The 18143-nt window shown below is 33.0% G+C and overlaps 2 protein-coding genes across 2 annotated transcripts; both read right to left on the bottom strand.

Moving 5' to 3' along the window:
- Positions 1-137: 137 nt before the first annotated feature.
- Positions 138-6394, bottom strand: LOC111703158 (uncharacterized). The gene is made up of 8 exons (XM_023475033.1): positions 6300-6394; positions 5764-5834; positions 5122-5194; positions 4283-4428; positions 3029-3094; positions 2667-2729; positions 481-552; positions 138-254 (listed from the first exon to the last, which is right to left on the bottom strand). Exons 1-8 carry the CDS (start codon positions 6375-6377, stop codon positions 158-160), a joined length of 666 nt encoding a protein of 221 aa, XP_023330801.1. The 5' UTR covers positions 6378-6394; the 3' UTR covers positions 138-157.
- Positions 6395-7944: 1550 nt separating this feature from the next.
- On the bottom strand, positions 7945-16705 carry LOC111703147 (uncharacterized). The gene is made up of 7 exons (XM_023475023.1): positions 16683-16705; positions 13654-13738; positions 12999-13084; positions 11622-11839; positions 10512-10616; positions 9251-9327; positions 7945-8230 (listed from the first exon to the last, which is right to left on the bottom strand). Exons 1-7 carry the CDS (start codon positions 16703-16705, stop codon positions 8093-8095), a joined length of 732 nt encoding a protein of 243 aa, XP_023330791.1. The 3' UTR covers positions 7945-8092.
- Between the last annotated feature and the right edge of the window lie 1438 nt (positions 16706-18143).

The following is an 18143-nucleotide window of genomic DNA, read 5'->3' as shown; positions in this document are numbered from 1 at the left end:
AAAACCCACGTATATCTTCCTCATTGTTCAGAAAAAAAGATTTGATGGAAACTGTCGTGAATCTGACTTATGAAATTTATCAATTTTAAATTGCAACCATTACGTGCCCTTTCTCTTCTTTATATTACATCTGCCAATTATCATATCATTACAAATTTTATTTATTTTTTGATTTTGAAATTTTGCAATAAAGTTTATGTTTACTTAATTTTATATACATTGAGCCGCATTTTCCACAAAGCTTAAATCCGCCACTAAAAAATCCAGCAAATGTTAGGAGAAAAAATATCATTTAGATAATTATGAATTTGAGAAAATAGAATTGATGATTTTTGAGAGACCAGTTAGATTCTTATTCAAACACACCTCTGCATTTTCCACTTCACAAAAATACGAAAAATCCGGGAAAAATGGGTTTAAGGAAATTGTAATTTCTGCAGATTGTAAGAGGTGAGGTATCAAATATTTTGCAAGATTTTCCTAATTTTATTTCTGCAAATTTGTTCGTTAATTTCTTCTTTTGTTTTCTGTCTTCCTTCTGCATCATCAACCCTTTAAGAAAAATATATATATATATATTATAATTATATGCTTTGCTTGTCTGTCTGAGTGTTCTGGTGTTTAATTTTCTGTTCGTGTCCAAAATACGTCGTAACGGCTAAACCGATCGGGCCCAAATTTTGTATGGAACCTCACATGACCATAGGTTAAGTGTAAGACCACCAAAAAAATATTCCTGGAAAAAATCAAATTTTAGTTTTTAAATGCGCCATCCGAATAGTAAAATCCGTTCAAATCTGAGAATGATTAAAAATGGTCGACTTTCCAAGGGACAGTTAAAAGCCAAAATTATTTTCAGGGAAGAGGGCGCGAAGCGCCATAAAAGCCTGGTATCATGTACTTTTAAAGAAAAAAAAATCAAGTTTGTGCCTTGCATACTTGTATATAAACACTGTGCATAGTTCGTCCATATTCTAGCAACAAAAAATAACAGTAGAAGAAGTGTAATTTTAGTGTTTAATTCAACTTAAAAAATATGAAATGCCAGAATTTATTAGTTATTTTTTCCAAGCCGCCCCTGATCCTCAGATAAGAAAGAACCATTCCAAAATCAAGTGTCGAGTTTCTTAGAATTTACTTAAAATTTCCCCTTTTAGATCTTGTATTTAAATGTCAATTATGAGGAGTTCAAACCACAATGAAATAACATAACGCTGGAACATTGATTTAAGGAACTGTACAGTGTACACCTAATTCGGAGTAACATTTCAACTATTTTCGATTCACAACAGTACCCTTTAAACATTTGTCAATGGCTGTGATTTCCTTCTATTTCTAGCTAAAAAATGAATAATTTTAACTTTTACTTCACTAAATATCTTCTGCACTGTTTCTCGGAAAGAGGTTTGAAGCGTACTGTTGGGAATCGTACATTCCATTCTGTTATAAATGGGGGTGACTTTTACGATACATCGGGGACTGAATTCAATGAGTTTGAGCTAGGTTGCTGAACTACATACTACCAGTTCAAATCCTCTTAAATCATTATCTTTGAATTGGTAATTCAATATTTGAACCGGCCGTAGGTAGTTCAGCGACCATGCTCACACATTCATTTCAGTCCAAGCTTTATTAACTGCTAGCAGGAGGGCCCGGCGTTGCCCGTGGGAAAAAATGAATTGGCGAAAGTGATACATATTTCATATTACGAATTTCCGCATCGTTTTCGCTTCCCTTCCCAAAAAAGTTTGCAAAATACAAAAGAAAACCTTCGCATTTTTCGCGAAAGTTTTCGTTCGCTGGAATATCTCCCATTCTTGTGAAACACTTTCAAAGCTAAATTACTGGAATGTTAAAGGAAGTGACCGGCTATGTAAGGTAGTTGAACTGAGTATACAGTGTTGTGGAAAACTTCTTTCGGATTCATTTGAGACTTATTAAATTTTTTAAAGATCTGTAAATCCCGAGTTTGAGCGCAAATTCGACGTTCAAAATGTCTACGTTGGGGGGTGGATACGTTTTCAGAATTAGTTTCTTTTTAGTTATTAAATAACGACGACGAAAAATAAAGTAAAAGTTATACAGTAATCTAATTAGATGGCTAGGAACATATTTCATAAAAGAAATTTGGCAATAAATCAATGCTGGAATCGATTATTTCGTTTTCATTATTATATTAAATTTCTAATTTTCTTTGAATTTATTCGCAGATTTCTTCAAATTCTTCAAATGTCGTCTTTTCAATAATAATTCTAGAAAATCTGCGAACATCTTTGTGAATAATGAGAAACCAGAATAATGAGATAATATAAACTAATAATTGAGCAAGATTACTTATTTTCGATGATAAGATTAATCTTTTATTTTCTCAAAATGTTCCTATGCATGACGTCTGTAGTTTATTGTAGAATATTTTTACATTTTATGTCGTCGTTAATTAATAATTAAAAAAAAAACTAATTCTGAAAGCGTATCCACCCCCGAAGTAGGAGTATTGAACGTCGGCTTTGCGCTCAAACTCAGGATTTACCGATCTTTAAAAAGTGTAATATGTCTCAAATGAATCCGAAAGAAGTTTTCGACAACACTGCGTACTCAGTTCAACTACCTTACATAGTGGGTCACTCCCTTTAAAAAACGGATTTCAAAACGATGTACATATCTACCTTGCACTGGATATTCTGATTTCATTATGCTTCGACTTCAGGTGCTTATTCAGCATAGCAGTACTGTACAGTATTTACACCAATCAAATCCAATGTTTAAGATCCATCATTTCATTTTATTAACAAATTAAATAAATTTAAGGGGTCGCTGAACTTGGAATCACCAACTCAAATCCTTCCTCAATCTTTAACTTTGAATTAGTGATTCAAACAGGCAGTAGGCATTAAATTTGTCAAAGAACCTTACTCCGAGGGCCTTGAAATATCTTGCTAATTTATTTGTTTAAAATATTTTTCTTTTAATGTAAATTTTTTTCTCAACTTTTTTATCAAGAAATGATTTATTTGGTTTGGCGTTGTTCCTGAAAATTTGGTTACAAATATCACATCTTGACAGGTTTTTAGTTAATCCTTCAAGGGAACTTAAACTGAAATAAAGTCAATTTTAAGTTGAGTTTAGTTCAAATGAGCAAAAAAATAGTTCAGATGATCAAAAAAAGTTCATTTCAACTATTTTTTTGGGCTCATTTGAACTATTTGTTTTTCTCAATAAAACTATTTTTGGCTCATTTGAACTTGAGGCCAAATTTAAAGAATTTGAGCAGCGGCTTAAATTTAAGACGCGGCTTAAATATGGTTGGTTCCAATTAAAATTGAATTCAATGTTTCAAGATTTAAACCGGCGCTCAATTGAAACCGCTTTTTGGCAGATTTGAGACGCGGCTCAAATTTTTTAAATTCAGACTTTGGCTGAACAAACTTTAAATCTGCTAGAAATGAGTTTAATTCATAAATGCGGGAAAAACTATATAATAAAGCTCTTTACACATTACATACAACATACAACAGACATGTTTCGAATTAAAAAAAAATTATTTTGAATATTGACGCGGCTCAAATTTGTTAAATTCAGACTTTGGCTGAACATACTTTAAATCTGCTAGAAATGAGTTTGATTCATAATGCGAGAAAAACTATATAATAAAGCTCTTCGCACATTACATACAACATACAACATACATGTTTCGAATTTAAAAAAATTTATTTTGAATATTTAAGCCTTTATGTTTCTCTCAGGGTACCCATAGGTTTCCTCAAAAAAGTTGAGCCAATTCCGTCCAGCCGTTTGGCCAGCTTTTTAAGAATTAGAAATTATTTTTATCATGAACTCGAGAATATTTTTTAAATTCCACGGACAACGCCGCACACTTCAGCTAGTAACTAATAAAATTCTTAATAAAATCCTGTAAAAACATGTAAATCGATTTAAAGATCTTTAAAATTGTATTTTTGTTTAATTATAATTCAGGTATTCTTTTTAGTAGAATGCTAAAAAAAGAAGAATTAATAAATATGCATAATGTAGAAATATATTATTGAAAAAGATGAGACTTCAGAGACGAAATCCTAAAATTTGTCAGTCCGTTTTCTTGCATTTAGGGTTCCTTGTAAGCTAAAACTGGCTTATTTTTTTGCTTCCTTATCTAGTTAACCATCAGTATACTCAATTGAATGCAGGAACAAAAAATCAAGCTATAAAACGTCATATTTTAAAGTTTTTGGGTCGTCTTTACAATATCATCCTTTATGTGTAACCCTGTATGATTATAAATTACCAAAAGTTTGTGTTTTTCTGCACTTTTAAATTCTGTAACATAGTTCTACGCGGCAAAACTGGTTTTGAAACCGGCTTGACCGGCACAGCAGGACTAGAAGGCGGTGGCTCACCATCTTGCGTAGTTTCCACGACTGTTCTATCAGTCTTGAAAAAAATAAAAATAAAAACAAACAAGAAACAAATTTAACAAATTAACGGATACTTATTTGCGACGAGAAAAAAACCTTTTAGGTTTAAACGCATTCAAATTTAAATCTGAAATGACTTTGAAACCAAAATCTCAGAAGCCAAAGTCGGGAACCTTTGTGTTGGAAAATCCCAATCGCTTGATCCCGATATCCAAAGAGAGCACTTTAAATTCGAGAATCAGTGCTTAATCGATCATCTTTTCAGTTTTCCCTACAGGATTTCGAGAAAAGATAAAATTAATCTGCAGATTAACAAAAGATCAAGATCAAGCATTCCCAGTTTAGGTAATTAAAATTAAACTAGAAGAAATTCTACAATTGCTAAAATCTACATAGTAGAAGCCCTTGCTTTCGGATGACTTCCCCTCCACCCTACAAAGTCAAAGCCACATGGTTGTGGGGGTTTTAGAAGTCTACGCTTAAAGATTTATCCAACGGCTAATTTTGATGCACAAAAATACATACATAGATATTACATATATCGCTGTTATCAATATTAGGGCATATACAATTTTAATATAGAGAAAACAGATAACTGTGACAGAGGAAGACGATATTCAATACTGAGGTGTATTTGATGTCATAAAGTGAGTCTAAACGTCGTCTTCCCATTCCAGTTTTCTGGTACTCACTGCCTGTTTAAATTTACCTGACTAACAGCAGATTCAGATTGTTCTATTGGATTAAAATTTATAAGAATCTTCTCACCAGGATGATAAATTCTAAAATATAATACAAAACAATATGTTAACCAAGAACTTCAGATACATCGAAAGAATTGATGAAATGTCGTCTTGACAATTTTGAATAGGTTTTGTACAAATCTAAGTCTCATAAATTGTAAAAATAAACAACTATAATGATAAAAAACGGACTCTACGGTGTTTCACTTTTAGTTAAAATCTGGAATGCAAAATCAGTAAACACTATGAAATTGGAAATTATTTAAAAATAAAAGATATTTTGTAAAGAAATGTGCATTATCTATTAAAATGTTGACCCAAAAACTCCAAATATATACTTTGCATGTTTGTCTGTTTGTTTGTTTCAAATAAACGTTAACCCGATTAGGTCCAAATTTTAAATAATAACTCTCATGACCCCAGGAAAGGTTTATGAAAGGTCAAGGTTAACCAATTTTGCCCGGGAAAAATGTCGACAGTCATTATTCTTGAAAATGCGCCAATTTAAATAAAAATGTGTGCACATAACTAAAATAGCGACATGCATATTTAATATCAATATAAGAGTATGTTTAGCACAAAAGAAAAAATCTAGGACATTATTTCACCTTATATGTTCTTCTATAACATGATGACGAATAGACTTGTTTCCACAGTACTGACATTCAAAAACCTTGCCCTTAAAAATATTGAAAATATTTAAAGATTTTTGTTTTGTGTGATAAAAATGAAATTACAACCAACGGACATTAAAAATAAAATTAAAAATACTTTTTTAAAAGGGATTTTTTTGTCACCAGGACATGATCGGGTTGTTACGATCAAATCTTGGAATTTTTCTATTTCGAAAGTTTGGTGTTGTCTGGGTTTTTATATTGATCTACCAGGGGTTGTAATCTGACAGCACATTCATCCATCAACGCTTCATTCATACTGAGAAGAGGCCTGACAAGATTCCAGCTGCCTAAGATTCTTCTTAGGCTGTGGCCAAGTGTGCTTAACTTGGAGCTGATAAAATGTCGTAGCCCATGCCCAACACTAGTTTAAAAAAAACTGAATATGCTGATCAGGATAATTGGGGGGTTCACAGGAAATTACATTGAGAGTCCCTTTAACTCAAGAAAGGTGACTGGTGAAGGATGACCTGATTATGCTGATGATGGATATGCATTTGTAATCTTGATAAACTGATCCATCTGTTGCAAACAGGACAATTCTTCATACCCTAGAATTAAATCATTATAAAAAAACGCGATCTTTAAAAAAATAAGTTTATGTTAATGATATTTACTCTCAGAGAGGTCAAAAAGAAACTGAGTTTTAGCCNCAGGAAAGGTTTATGAATGATAAAAATTTTAAAAAAATGTGTTTTAAAGGTTTTTAATTTTGTAAAAAAAATTAAATTCTTGAAAATCCGCGAATTTTTTTTTCAAAAATCCGCAACATTTTTTTCTTTTGAATTTCTAGTGTATTATAATTGTTAAAAAATAAAATTTCTACTTTCCAGAAATCAATATTGAAATTAACCCCCCTGGAATCGGGCTTGGGATTGGTATCTGATTTCTCTCCTCTTCTTGATCAATCACAACTTCATCTTGAACAACTTGTTCTTCCACATTGATCTCTTCAGACACATTATCAACAACCTCTTCAACTGGAAAAACATTCACAGTAAGCAAAATATCCTCAATAATAATTTTTTATTGTTTTCCTAAAGTATATATATATTTGAAAAAGTTGGAATAGAAAGCTTATTTCAAGTAAAATTTTTTTTATATTTTAAACTTATTTTGGGAAAATTATGAATTATATGAATTTGGAATTTGGGTTTTAAAACTGTGCGCCGAACGGGTTTTCAGAAAATATTCATATCTAAAATAAATTTTTTACTTCATTTTGATTTTTTTAATTGAAATTCATGTTTTTCGAAAGTGATAACTTAATTATGATTTCGGTAATGATTAGCTTGGAAATTAAACTTTCTTTATAGAAGTCAATCACTTAACTTAGAATTTAAACCAAGCTCAAAAAACATTCTGGTGGTTCCAGCGATTTCCACAATTCAAATTAAGCAAATCCGTCAAAAGGTTGAGTTACATATGATCGGACACACAAACAAACAAAAAAACAGATAAACAGAGATTTATATATATATATATATATATTGGTCCCTATTTCATTACCAAATCATCAGGATTTGATGGAGCAGTGATTAGCGTGTTTGATTCATAATCTAAGGATTCATGGTTCAAGCCCCGTCAATTGCAAAATCAAATCTGATGAATAGAGTCATACTGATGAGTCCTAATAGGACGAAACACTGTGTCTATGGATACATCTATATATAAATTTGGCTTGTCTGTCTGTTTGTCTGTTTGTTTGTTTGTTTGTATCCAATAAAAGTCCAAACGGCTGAACCGATCGGGCCCAATTTTTTTGTGGGACCTCACGTGACAACAGGGAAGGTTTATGAATGATCAAAATTTCAAATATTTGTCTCCATCAAAATTCGATCTTCATTAAATTTTTGAAAATTTTTAAATTCCACGAAATTTTTTGTGNTTCGAAATTGAAATGGATAGTCTAGGGAACATACTGTATTAATGTACTCTACTGCATATAATTTGTGAACATTTACATGATTTGTACACTTTGAACTCCCTTTCAGGGTGAAAGGGACTGAAAAAATTCATACCGAGAGATTCTCTAAACTCCCCTCTAATATATATTCTATTCTCTATGGGTTTAACTCACAGCAGGTTCAATTTTCTTAAATGCTAAAGATCGAGTAAAGTTTCAGGATTGGTTATTTAGCTAATTAAACAAAACAATCCAAAAGTTATTCTAAAAGACATTACATTGGCATAAAACCACAATAAATTCCGACAATGAAGTGGAATACAAAATGTACATACTCCTCCATCCTCCCTCCCGTCCTCATATACCGGAGGAACCAGGAGAAAACTTAGTAAGATAGTTGATGAATATATTGAGTGAAGTAGGACAATTGGAGACAAGATACATGGATCCCTCCTCCCCCCTTTCTTCACAGGTCCTCCACTCCATGGATATCTCCTAAATAAAAGAATCATTTTATGGCTGCTAAATATCTTTGTCTCCCAAAACATTACCCCTTTCAAAGACAGTCTTCAACTGTGGCAGTAAAACAGTAAATTTTTAGCATTTACATAATACAAAACAATGTTCTCATTGTAAGTAGAGGGTAAACAGACCCTAAACTGATTTTTATTCTTCAATTTTTGGTTTAGTATTTTATTGATTCTGAATTAAAGATATATTTATATATAAACTTATATCAATTGAAAATGTAAAATTGGCCACACTATAGTAGCAGTATCCCATACGCTTCGGCGGATAAGAGGTTTTTGGAATTTTCAAAAGTTCCACAAAAAAATTGAATTTTAAAAATTACAGAACTGTTTATTCCACTCATTTTCTTTTCCTACACAATGCCAAACTTGACCCTGAGAGAGGAAAAACGGACCGTAATTTATTAAACGTTCGTTTTTTGGTTCGCGTTTACCTTATTTTTTCTCTGGAAGACAATTTTTTTTAGCGAAGTTTAATAAACGCAAAATTTTACAGAATACAATTTAGATTTTTGATATGTTGGATTGAACCTTCATAATTGACAGTGTGGTGCTGTGTAAAAGTCCAAAAACCTTTAAAGTTTTGCAAAAACGAGCCATGTTATCCCTTCCATTAGTCACTACATGCAGGGTTGTCCTTTCATCTTATAATTTACAGAGAAGTTAGGGGAATTTTTCTATTCCAATGGTTTCCAACTTGATAGGCTCTGGATGTTTTGTTGTCATTAATGGTCGAGAGAACCCGTGGTTAATAACATTTTTATACACAATTTTATGGTCTTTTAAAATGAAAATACGCGTGTTGTTTTTACTAAAATCTCGCAAAGCGGGAGGTTATTTTTGTCCCAAGGGACGTTAAATAACTAAACATCCCGCTCTTGGGCGAATCGTGGTGCGGTAATGTTGGTCAAAGGGCAGTAAATAATATTAATACATAATTAAACAATTCTGATTTATTAATGAATTAATCTGATAATCAACTGACCTGATTGAAAAATGTAAAGAGCTTCCCTTGATTTGGTTCCTTAATCAAACCGACCAAAATACTCTCAAAATTATTTTCTTAAGAACCAATATCATTAGTCAGCAAAATAGTATAGATTAAATTCCCTTTAGAAATCAGAATTTATTATGACAATTAAAAGGAGTAAAGACCCGAATTCAGTTAAAGACATGTCATTAATAGGAATAAAGATCCGAATTCAGTTAAATATATATTATTTAATAGGAGTTAAGACCCGAATTCATTAAAAAATATATATATACTTTCCCAAAGGCATTTTCCTAAGGGCGACTTATCAAGTTACAAGCAGCGTTTCGGATCCGGATCCGGTCGGATCCGTATCATTTGGTCGGATCCGGATCCGTATCAGGAAACGTTGATATGGATCCGGGTAGCGCCAAAAATTAACCAAAACCATGGAATAAATAAATCAAAATGGTTCGTAAATGTATTATTTACATGACGAAAATTTTTCAAAATTATCTTTAATAATTTAATGTTTACATTTATATAATAGTAATGACGATATTTTTAACTTTAGGATTACTCAGCGGCAAATGCTCACATGGCGCAAATTATAACCTTGCATAACATTTAATAGGGAAAATCCGATTCACAGAATCAAAAGTTACCTCGGATCCGGATCCGGATCCGTATCAGAGTCAGGATCCGGATCCATCATCACGGATGCGGATCCGCGGATCCGGATCCGCATCAAAATGATACGGATCCGAAACACTGGTTACAAGTATCAATTTCCTAAGTGGCAACTTCCCAAATGTGCAATTTCCCAAAGGTTAGGTTAGACCCTCTGAGGCGCCGCAAGCTGCAATGGGGGGCAGAGCGCTAGGATGGGCTAGAGTACCGTGCGCCACGGCTAGAACAGGCTTGGGACTGAGCGCCGCAGCTAGGACAGACTTGGGAAATTTTACATTTGGGAAGTTGCCATTTGGGAAAATACCCTTGGGAAGTTGCCGCTTGGGAAAATGACTTTGGGAAAGTACCGAACATCGACAAAAAAGACTAAAATGGCAGACGTGTTAAATAGTTATTTCCTTTTTTCCTTTTAATAATCCGGCATTAAGTTAATTTGAGTGTTATCATAACAGTTCATTATGCATGCAAACAATGCAACCCAGATTGTAAATTAATTGGCAGTATTTATCTCTATTCGATGTTTCTGTAAAATAATAGACTCTAGGTATCTTTCCTATTAAGTGACTGACTAATAATATCTAGTTTCCTATTTTTTGAGTGTCAAGTTTTATTTTCTTCCGGAGTTTCCGTTTGAGTTCCGGTTGATCAGGATCTAGTAGTGATAGGAAACTGGTTTGTTCCGACCCACTACCTTGAAACAAGAATATCATCATAATCTGACATTTTTTTAAAAGATGCCCAAACCCCTTTGGGTCTCAAAACTCGTCAAAAAAATTGTGAATTTTTACTGTCAAACCGAATGGCATATCCCACTTCTTCAAAAAGATCTTGACAGGGGAGTTAAATGTATATTTTCATAAAAATCATTACCCCATTCATTCTGAAAATAATTTATAAAAATTTTATTTTAGGGGGTTTTCGCTGATTTGGGGAAATTAAGTGAGTTTTAGCGGATAATGAATAAAATTTTGGATAAAAAGATAAAAAAGAATGAAAAACTTGCCTTTTGGTGTAAAATTCAAATTTATTAATATAACTTGGCTAAATGTGGAAATTTTTTATTAGGATAAATGAGTTTAACTCATTATTTGTCTTTAACTATCATCTATTTAACTGAGCTGGGAACTTTTGTATTGTGGATATTGAGATCATTGCTTAATCTACAGATTAATTTCATCTTTATTCGATATCCCATGGGAGTGTCGTCAGTGGAAAACGAACTGCAAATCAAAGTCGGGGAATGTTGCAATCAACAAATGAGAGAACAGAAAAATTTCGAATGTCCAATACCAAGTTATCAAGCAGATTCTGCGAAAAATTCAAAAGTACACAATGTAGTTAGACATCGAGATCAAGTGATCGGGAGAATAGGTATCCTACAAAAGTTCCTAGCTCTGATCTCTCGCGGATCTTATCCCTTCCATTGTAATTTAAAATAAATCGATTGATCTACCCGCGAGAAGAGAAGTAGTTAAACTCATTTCCTTGATTCAAAAGTTCTCGGTTTTGATGTAGCACAGTTAGGGATGGGCATAGGTTTTGTGAACGAACATAATACTTCGTTAACGATGGTGTCGTTTAGAAAAAAAAAACTACGATGAAAATGATTGATAATTTTGAGAACAACCAACGGTGAACGAACGAAATGACAAAAAACGAACGCACCCATCTCTAAGCACAGTGGGTTGAGGCTCACCTGCAATACTGCATGAAGTGGAGACAGGAGAAAGACGAAGAGAAATGAAGGAGAACGGAGAAATCTCTTGTTGAAAAATAGATTTAGAGAATAGAAAATGTTGTCCCAGGGATCCAACCTTCTCCTCCAGTAATGTTAGAAACCCGGAGAGCAGGATGGGGAGATGGGTCAACTCAAGGTCGGGCAGAGGTAGGGATACAGAGAAGGTTTGATTTAACCTAAATAAATTATTTCAGAAACTATTTATTGTGTTAAATACTGAGTTAGACACTGAGTTACTGTGCAAGTTTTTGAGCTACCTAGCTAATAAGCTAGACAATTTGTAAGAAAGATCATGACATTGAAAAAACTGAGCTACTGAGCTAATAAGCAACTAAGTTAACAACAATAATAATAATAATGTGTCCAACCCGACCTAAGAGACATAGAAATCTATTTAAGGCTATAATTTGCGATATTTTGTGAACAACTGGAGTATACACGACCAATAAGCAGGCGCCTATATTCCGAATCCTTTAAATACGAAAAACAAAACCTACAAAAAAAAGACAAAATTCATGAATTTATGTTTTATGTTAAAAGAATATTTCTTTAAAAATTGTAAAACTTAACCCTTGAATGGGTATTATATGCAACAAGTGGCGGTTTGATGGCAGTCAAAACCCTTTCGCATTAATATAGCTTCTCTTCAATTAAAGGGGCAGACCGGCAGTCTTTTTAATTAAAGAGACAGACCGGTAGTCTCTTTAATTACAGGGACAGACCGACAGTCTCTTTAATTAAAGAGACAGACCGACAGTCTCTTTAATTAAAGGGACAGACCGACAGTCTCTTTAATTAAAGGGACAGACCGGCAGTCTCATTAATTAAAGGGACAGACCGGCAGTCTCTTTATTTAAAGGGACAGACCGGCAGTCTAATTAAAGGGACAGACCGGTAGTCTCTTTAATTAAAGGGATAGACCAGCAGTCTCTTTAATTAAAGGGACAGACCAGCAGTCTCTATAATTAAAGGGACAGACCGACAGTCTCTTTTATTAGAGGGACAGACCGGCAGTCTCTTTAATAAAAGGAACAGACCAGCAGTCTCTTTAATTGAGGGGACAGACCAGCAGTCTCTTTAATTAAGATAAAACCTGGAGATGATCAAATAGACTTAATTTCAAGTTACCCTCCGGGTAACGAGGGTAATGGCTGATTTACAACGGTACCCTTTAAACTTTCAAGTTTCCATCGAGTAAAGAGATCTGTGTTAAAATCTCTTGATGTTCGTAGAGTTATGAGAATAAATCTGACAACCTGGATCAGTCAAAGGTTTCAAGGGTACCGTTGTGAATCCAACATTACCATCTTTGCATGGAGAGTCACTTAAAATTACGCGCACAGTCCCTTTAAATCTCCAACCTTGAGAGCAAAAAAGTCCTGGTAGATTATTTCCTCTGGATCCTGCCAAGTCAGATCAACCTGAAGATTTATCATGTATCAGTTTTAAATAATCAATTTCTTTTGCACAAGAAAATACTTGCGATTATCAAATAATAATTAGAATATTTATAGCCAACCAACCCGCGCGGGGCTCAGGATCCGGATCCAGATATATACAACGGGAAACATATCAACCAAATGTCAGAAAAGGATATTGCGCTCAAAAACACAAATCTCTACAGTTAAAATATTAGAGATTGGTTTTTTTTATTTCTAAATGGTCCATTAAGTTTTCGCATAAAAATTAGCGAACGAATAAACTTTGAACATCCTTTATTAATTTTTCAAAAAATAATAGTAAGTAATTTTCATTAACTGGATCCAGATCTTTTTGTTCAAGGTGAGTCTAGGATTTGGACCTGGGTCCGGATCCGCATTGAAATGAAATTGAGCCTATACACTGCAAATCATGGTCGAATTCCAGTCAAAGTAATCACCTAACAAAATAAAATTGTTAAGTGACAAATCTATTTAATCTTTTAAACCTAAATCTAAAGGTGTCGCTGAAGCTCTAATACTTCAAAGAAAAAATATTAAGTATTATTGACCTTTATAGACGGATAAGAATCCAACAACAGGTTCTGCTGAACGGATATAGACGTAGAGAATAATGGATTCCCCTCCGACACCTTGCTGAAAAAAAAATATATATAATTTTGGACCGTTAAAAAAAACATTTTATAAAACTAATTAAAAAGACACTTAACTAACTGTACTTTATGGGCTATTCATCTAATATACCAAAATTATTGAATTTTCTATCAAATGGAGTATTCGTTTAAAAGTGAATATGTGTCTGCAACACTTTTCTTGTTTAAGTAAAAACATTAAGTTTGCCCAGAGCATTAATGGGGTCTGTATAGGAAATGTTTTTCTAAATTATCTTTCAGAATACGGTGTCAGTAGTCAGTACACCCTGTTAATGTTTTACGAACAACCCCTACGGTAAAATTAATTAGCTTGACAGTTTTTTCTTCAATATATGTTAAAACCTTTAAAGGGACCGTTCACTTATTTGTGTAATTTCATGGTAAACTAAACAGCCTATTGACTGTTGAATATGCTCGAATTCTGAACGAAAAATCGGCTTTTTCTCCGGCCACAGTTGTCAGACTATTACCAATCAACAGCGAATAGGCTGTTTAGTTTACCCTGAAACTACCCAAATAAGTGAATGGTCCCTTTAAACCAAATTTCAGAGTTAAAATTATTGCAAGATGGACGCGAAGCCCCTTGAAAGCCTTAAATAAGTAAAACTAGCCCGTGGGAAAAAAATTGAAAAAAATTACAGCCCAATCGGTCCAGCCGTTTGGCCTGCATAAGCAACATATATATATATGAATGTCTCGTTTTATTATATAGATAGTGTTACAAATGTAAACCTGAATAATTGAATTTGATTCAACTTTATTTTCTCCTTTGCGAGCTCTAACCCTGTATCCTGGATACATCTAAATACGAGTTGCAATGTCATTTGAACTCAATTGTTTTCTCAATAACCTTGCTTTTATTTCATTATGCGAAATTTTTTCGCTGATCAAAGGTATTCAAAAGACTTTTTTAAGAGTAAAGATTTTGACTAATAAAATAAAACAAATTTGTCTAGCAACTAAAATGCCCATTGCCCATCATAGTTGACAAAAACATGAAAGTTGTAAGATATCACGATAAAATCGATAAAATATTGGATATATAAATAATATTTCTTTAAAGTTACAGAAAAGAAATGCGTGTAAATTACCAAAATGCATTATTCAAATGTAAATAATTTTAGAGTTACAGAGTTACTTCTACAGAGAACGGTTGACCAATCAAAATCAATGAAAATTTTATTCTATTATGATTTGTCCGATCATAATTTCCAAAATAAAATCATTATTATATTTACTTCAAGTATGCCGATGTTAATTTTTACCGGGCTTTTTTTCAAACCTTTAAAAGATTTTGAGCTTGGAACTTTTAAATAAACAAACGGAATTCTTGTTTCGTGGACCGAGCAACCTATCTTTGAATGTTTAAATCAATATTCAGACCAATGAGATATCTCCTCCGGGGTGGGTTTCTTGATGCTTATTTATCATTAATTAAAGGGACTGTAAGCGTAATTTCAAAAGACCCTCTATGCAAAGATCGATTCACAACGGTACCCTTGAAAGCTTTGCCGGATTAAGTATGAAATAGATCAATGTTTAAAATTTGAATAATGATTTTATTAAATTGTTGTTTCTCCACAAATGTGACTTGCGCATTTCTACAGCAGGAAAACATGTTGGAATCATCATCAATCAGTATTATGCACTATTAAACCTAGGAAAACGACAATAACAAGATCAAATAAAGGTTTCAAGGATATACGGTTTTGTATGGACGGTCGCTAACATTACGATAACATTCCTTTTAAAGCAGTGCTTTAGATACATTTAATTTTGATGCGGATCCGGATCTTGAATCCGCACTGGATTAACCCAGATCCGGATCCAGGTTTTTTTAATTCAAATTTACTGAACTATTTATTATCAAAGCAGAATTTTCAAATTTGTTGTCTTATTTTTTCGCTTATTTTTATTTGGTTATTTGGTGAATTAATCTCTAGACCCCAATTAGGGGTATATTGAGAACATCTGTGAGTCTATAGATTCATTGAGGAACTATTTATAACACTATTTTCACTCAAACAATGTCTCCAGCACATGATGAACCATTCAGAAATCAGGAAATTTTCTTAATCTCTCTTTTTCCTTAGTTCAGATTTGGGTTATGAGAGTAATTTGTTTTTGTAGGTTTTGATTAATATTTTACCCTTGGATCCGGATCCGTGGATCCGCATATTTTTTGCGGAACCGGATCCGGATCCAGGACGACAAAATCTTGCGGATCCTAAGCCCTGCTTTTAAGTCTCAAAACTCAGTCAAAAGTGAGAAGATTAACTCTTTCGGTCAAAAGTTCCTGCAGCTCAAAACCGGTTTTAATAACAAGCTACCTAGAAGCTGTGAATATACTGCTTAAAGTTTCTGCGCCGGAAACCAGATACTTTTCTTTATCCTCATCTAAGCCNGGGCGGCGCAACGTCAGTCTGTCCCTATTTTAAATTCTTAAATGCAAAATATGAAAAGAAAGCTGGGACATTTTTTGTGGCTGCCGTTTCCTCGAGCAAATTAGATATACAACAAGGTGTTTTTGACAGGAAGGGAGCATTGAGGCTTAATGTTAATAAGTAATTTTAGTAACCAATCCGGATGCTATTTTGATTTTAGTTTCCTGTCTAGATTTTTTTTGAGACATTTTTCTTTTAAATATTTTATGAATGATATATTTTTAATTTTTGGGCTATTAAAGGGACTGTAAGCGAAATTTCAAGTTACTTTCAGTGCAAAGATGGCAAAGCCCGGTTTAAAACGTTAACCATAAAGGGACTGTAGAGGAAAAATGAAAGAGGGTATAGGATAAAACCTGAGAATCTCAAGCATTGAACGATACATATAAGACAAAATTGTATAAATATGAATTTTCGTATAAAGACACAGATTTTTATCAATTTCTAGAGACAGAAACATCAGATAGATGTCTTACCGTTCACCGCCTGATATTCTCAGGTTTCATCCTATACCTCCTTTTATTTTTCCTTTACAGTCCCTTTAAAGGCGTTGTTTGATAAAGTATGAATTAAATATCAATGTTTAAAATTTTTTAAAATAATCATTTTTAATCGTGGTTTCTCTACAAAAGAGTCTAAGCATTTCTACCACAGGGAAACATAAAAATTATCAGAATTAAAAACTTTTAACCTTGAAAAACGACAATATCTTTCACATTATTGATCAGATAAAGGTTTTAACGATAAGGTTGCGAAGAGAGGGTCACCTGAAATTATGCTTACAGCCCCTTTAACGAATAAGAAAAAATTCCACCTTTATAGAAACAGTGTACAATCCAAGATAGTCCGTATATGCAGTTACTGTATCATTGTGCACTGTACAGCTTACAACCTGCAAATTTAAAAGTTTACAACTTTTATTTTACACTTTTCCTGCTACAAAAATAATTCCCCCCCCCCCCCAGAGAAAAATTGCAATACCGATCAAGGATGACAGAGGTATCCTTATTACTTTACAGAGCCCGAACTTTAAAAGAGTATCGTTGAACGAAACTTCTGAGTTTCCTTTATGGGGTATTAAAATTTGTGTAGATTTTTTTTAAGAGATTTTAAAAAAAATGGAGAGTATGAAAATTCTAAATTAAAAAATATTTCATAACAAAACTGCCTAACCTCATTCGTGAAACCCGAATTATTTATGAATGATTGATTGATTAAAGTTTATTTCCATATGCATCAAAAGGCGAGCATTTTAAATATCAAAATGGTTTTCATAACAATACTCTGTCTTAAGTTTTGGGCTCAGAAAGAGAATATGTGTACACTGTACAGTTGGGTGAGTTGAGTTCACACTGTACGCTGACGTACAGTGTGAACTCTAGTTTTATGGCCACATTAATAAAGTGTTGAACACACATCTCTGTCCTCAATGATCAGTCAAGGCTTTAAAATATATCGTTCTTTTTTAAGTGTAGAGGTTCACATGAAATTCTGCTTAAAAAATAACCCAGATCATGTTTGGGAGAAAATGATTCTTAGTTTAGGGGTGATTTTTAATAAAATATTTCCTCCCTAAAAATCAAAATACTTGATCGATTTTTCGAGTAAAACAAAATGATTTTAAACCCTAACAAAAAAAATCGTATACCTTCTCCAGAATATTTCTTCTTCCAGCTGCAGTGTAGAGCATGAGATCTCCATTCTGCAGAAGGACAACTTAAAAGGGATTTTCAAGACTGATTTTCAATATTTTATAGACTGATTTTCTAAATTTTATAGACTAATTTTCTATATTTTATAGACTGATTTTCTATATTTTGAAGACTAATTTTCTATATTTTATAGACTGATTTTCAATATTTTATAGGCTAATTTTCTATATTTTATAGACTGATTTTCTAAATTTTATAGACTAATTTTCTATATTTTATAGACTGATTTTCA

This window comes from Eurytemora carolleeae, unplaced genomic scaffold (assembly GCF_000591075.1).
Source record: "Eurytemora carolleeae unplaced genomic scaffold, Eaff_2.0 scaffold62, whole genome shotgun sequence".
In the NCBI taxonomy this organism is placed as follows: domain Eukaryota; kingdom Metazoa; phylum Arthropoda; class Copepoda; order Calanoida; family Temoridae; genus Eurytemora; species Eurytemora carolleeae.
Note: the sequence above shows the minus strand (reverse complement) of the source record. Positions and strands in the feature narration are given on the sequence as shown.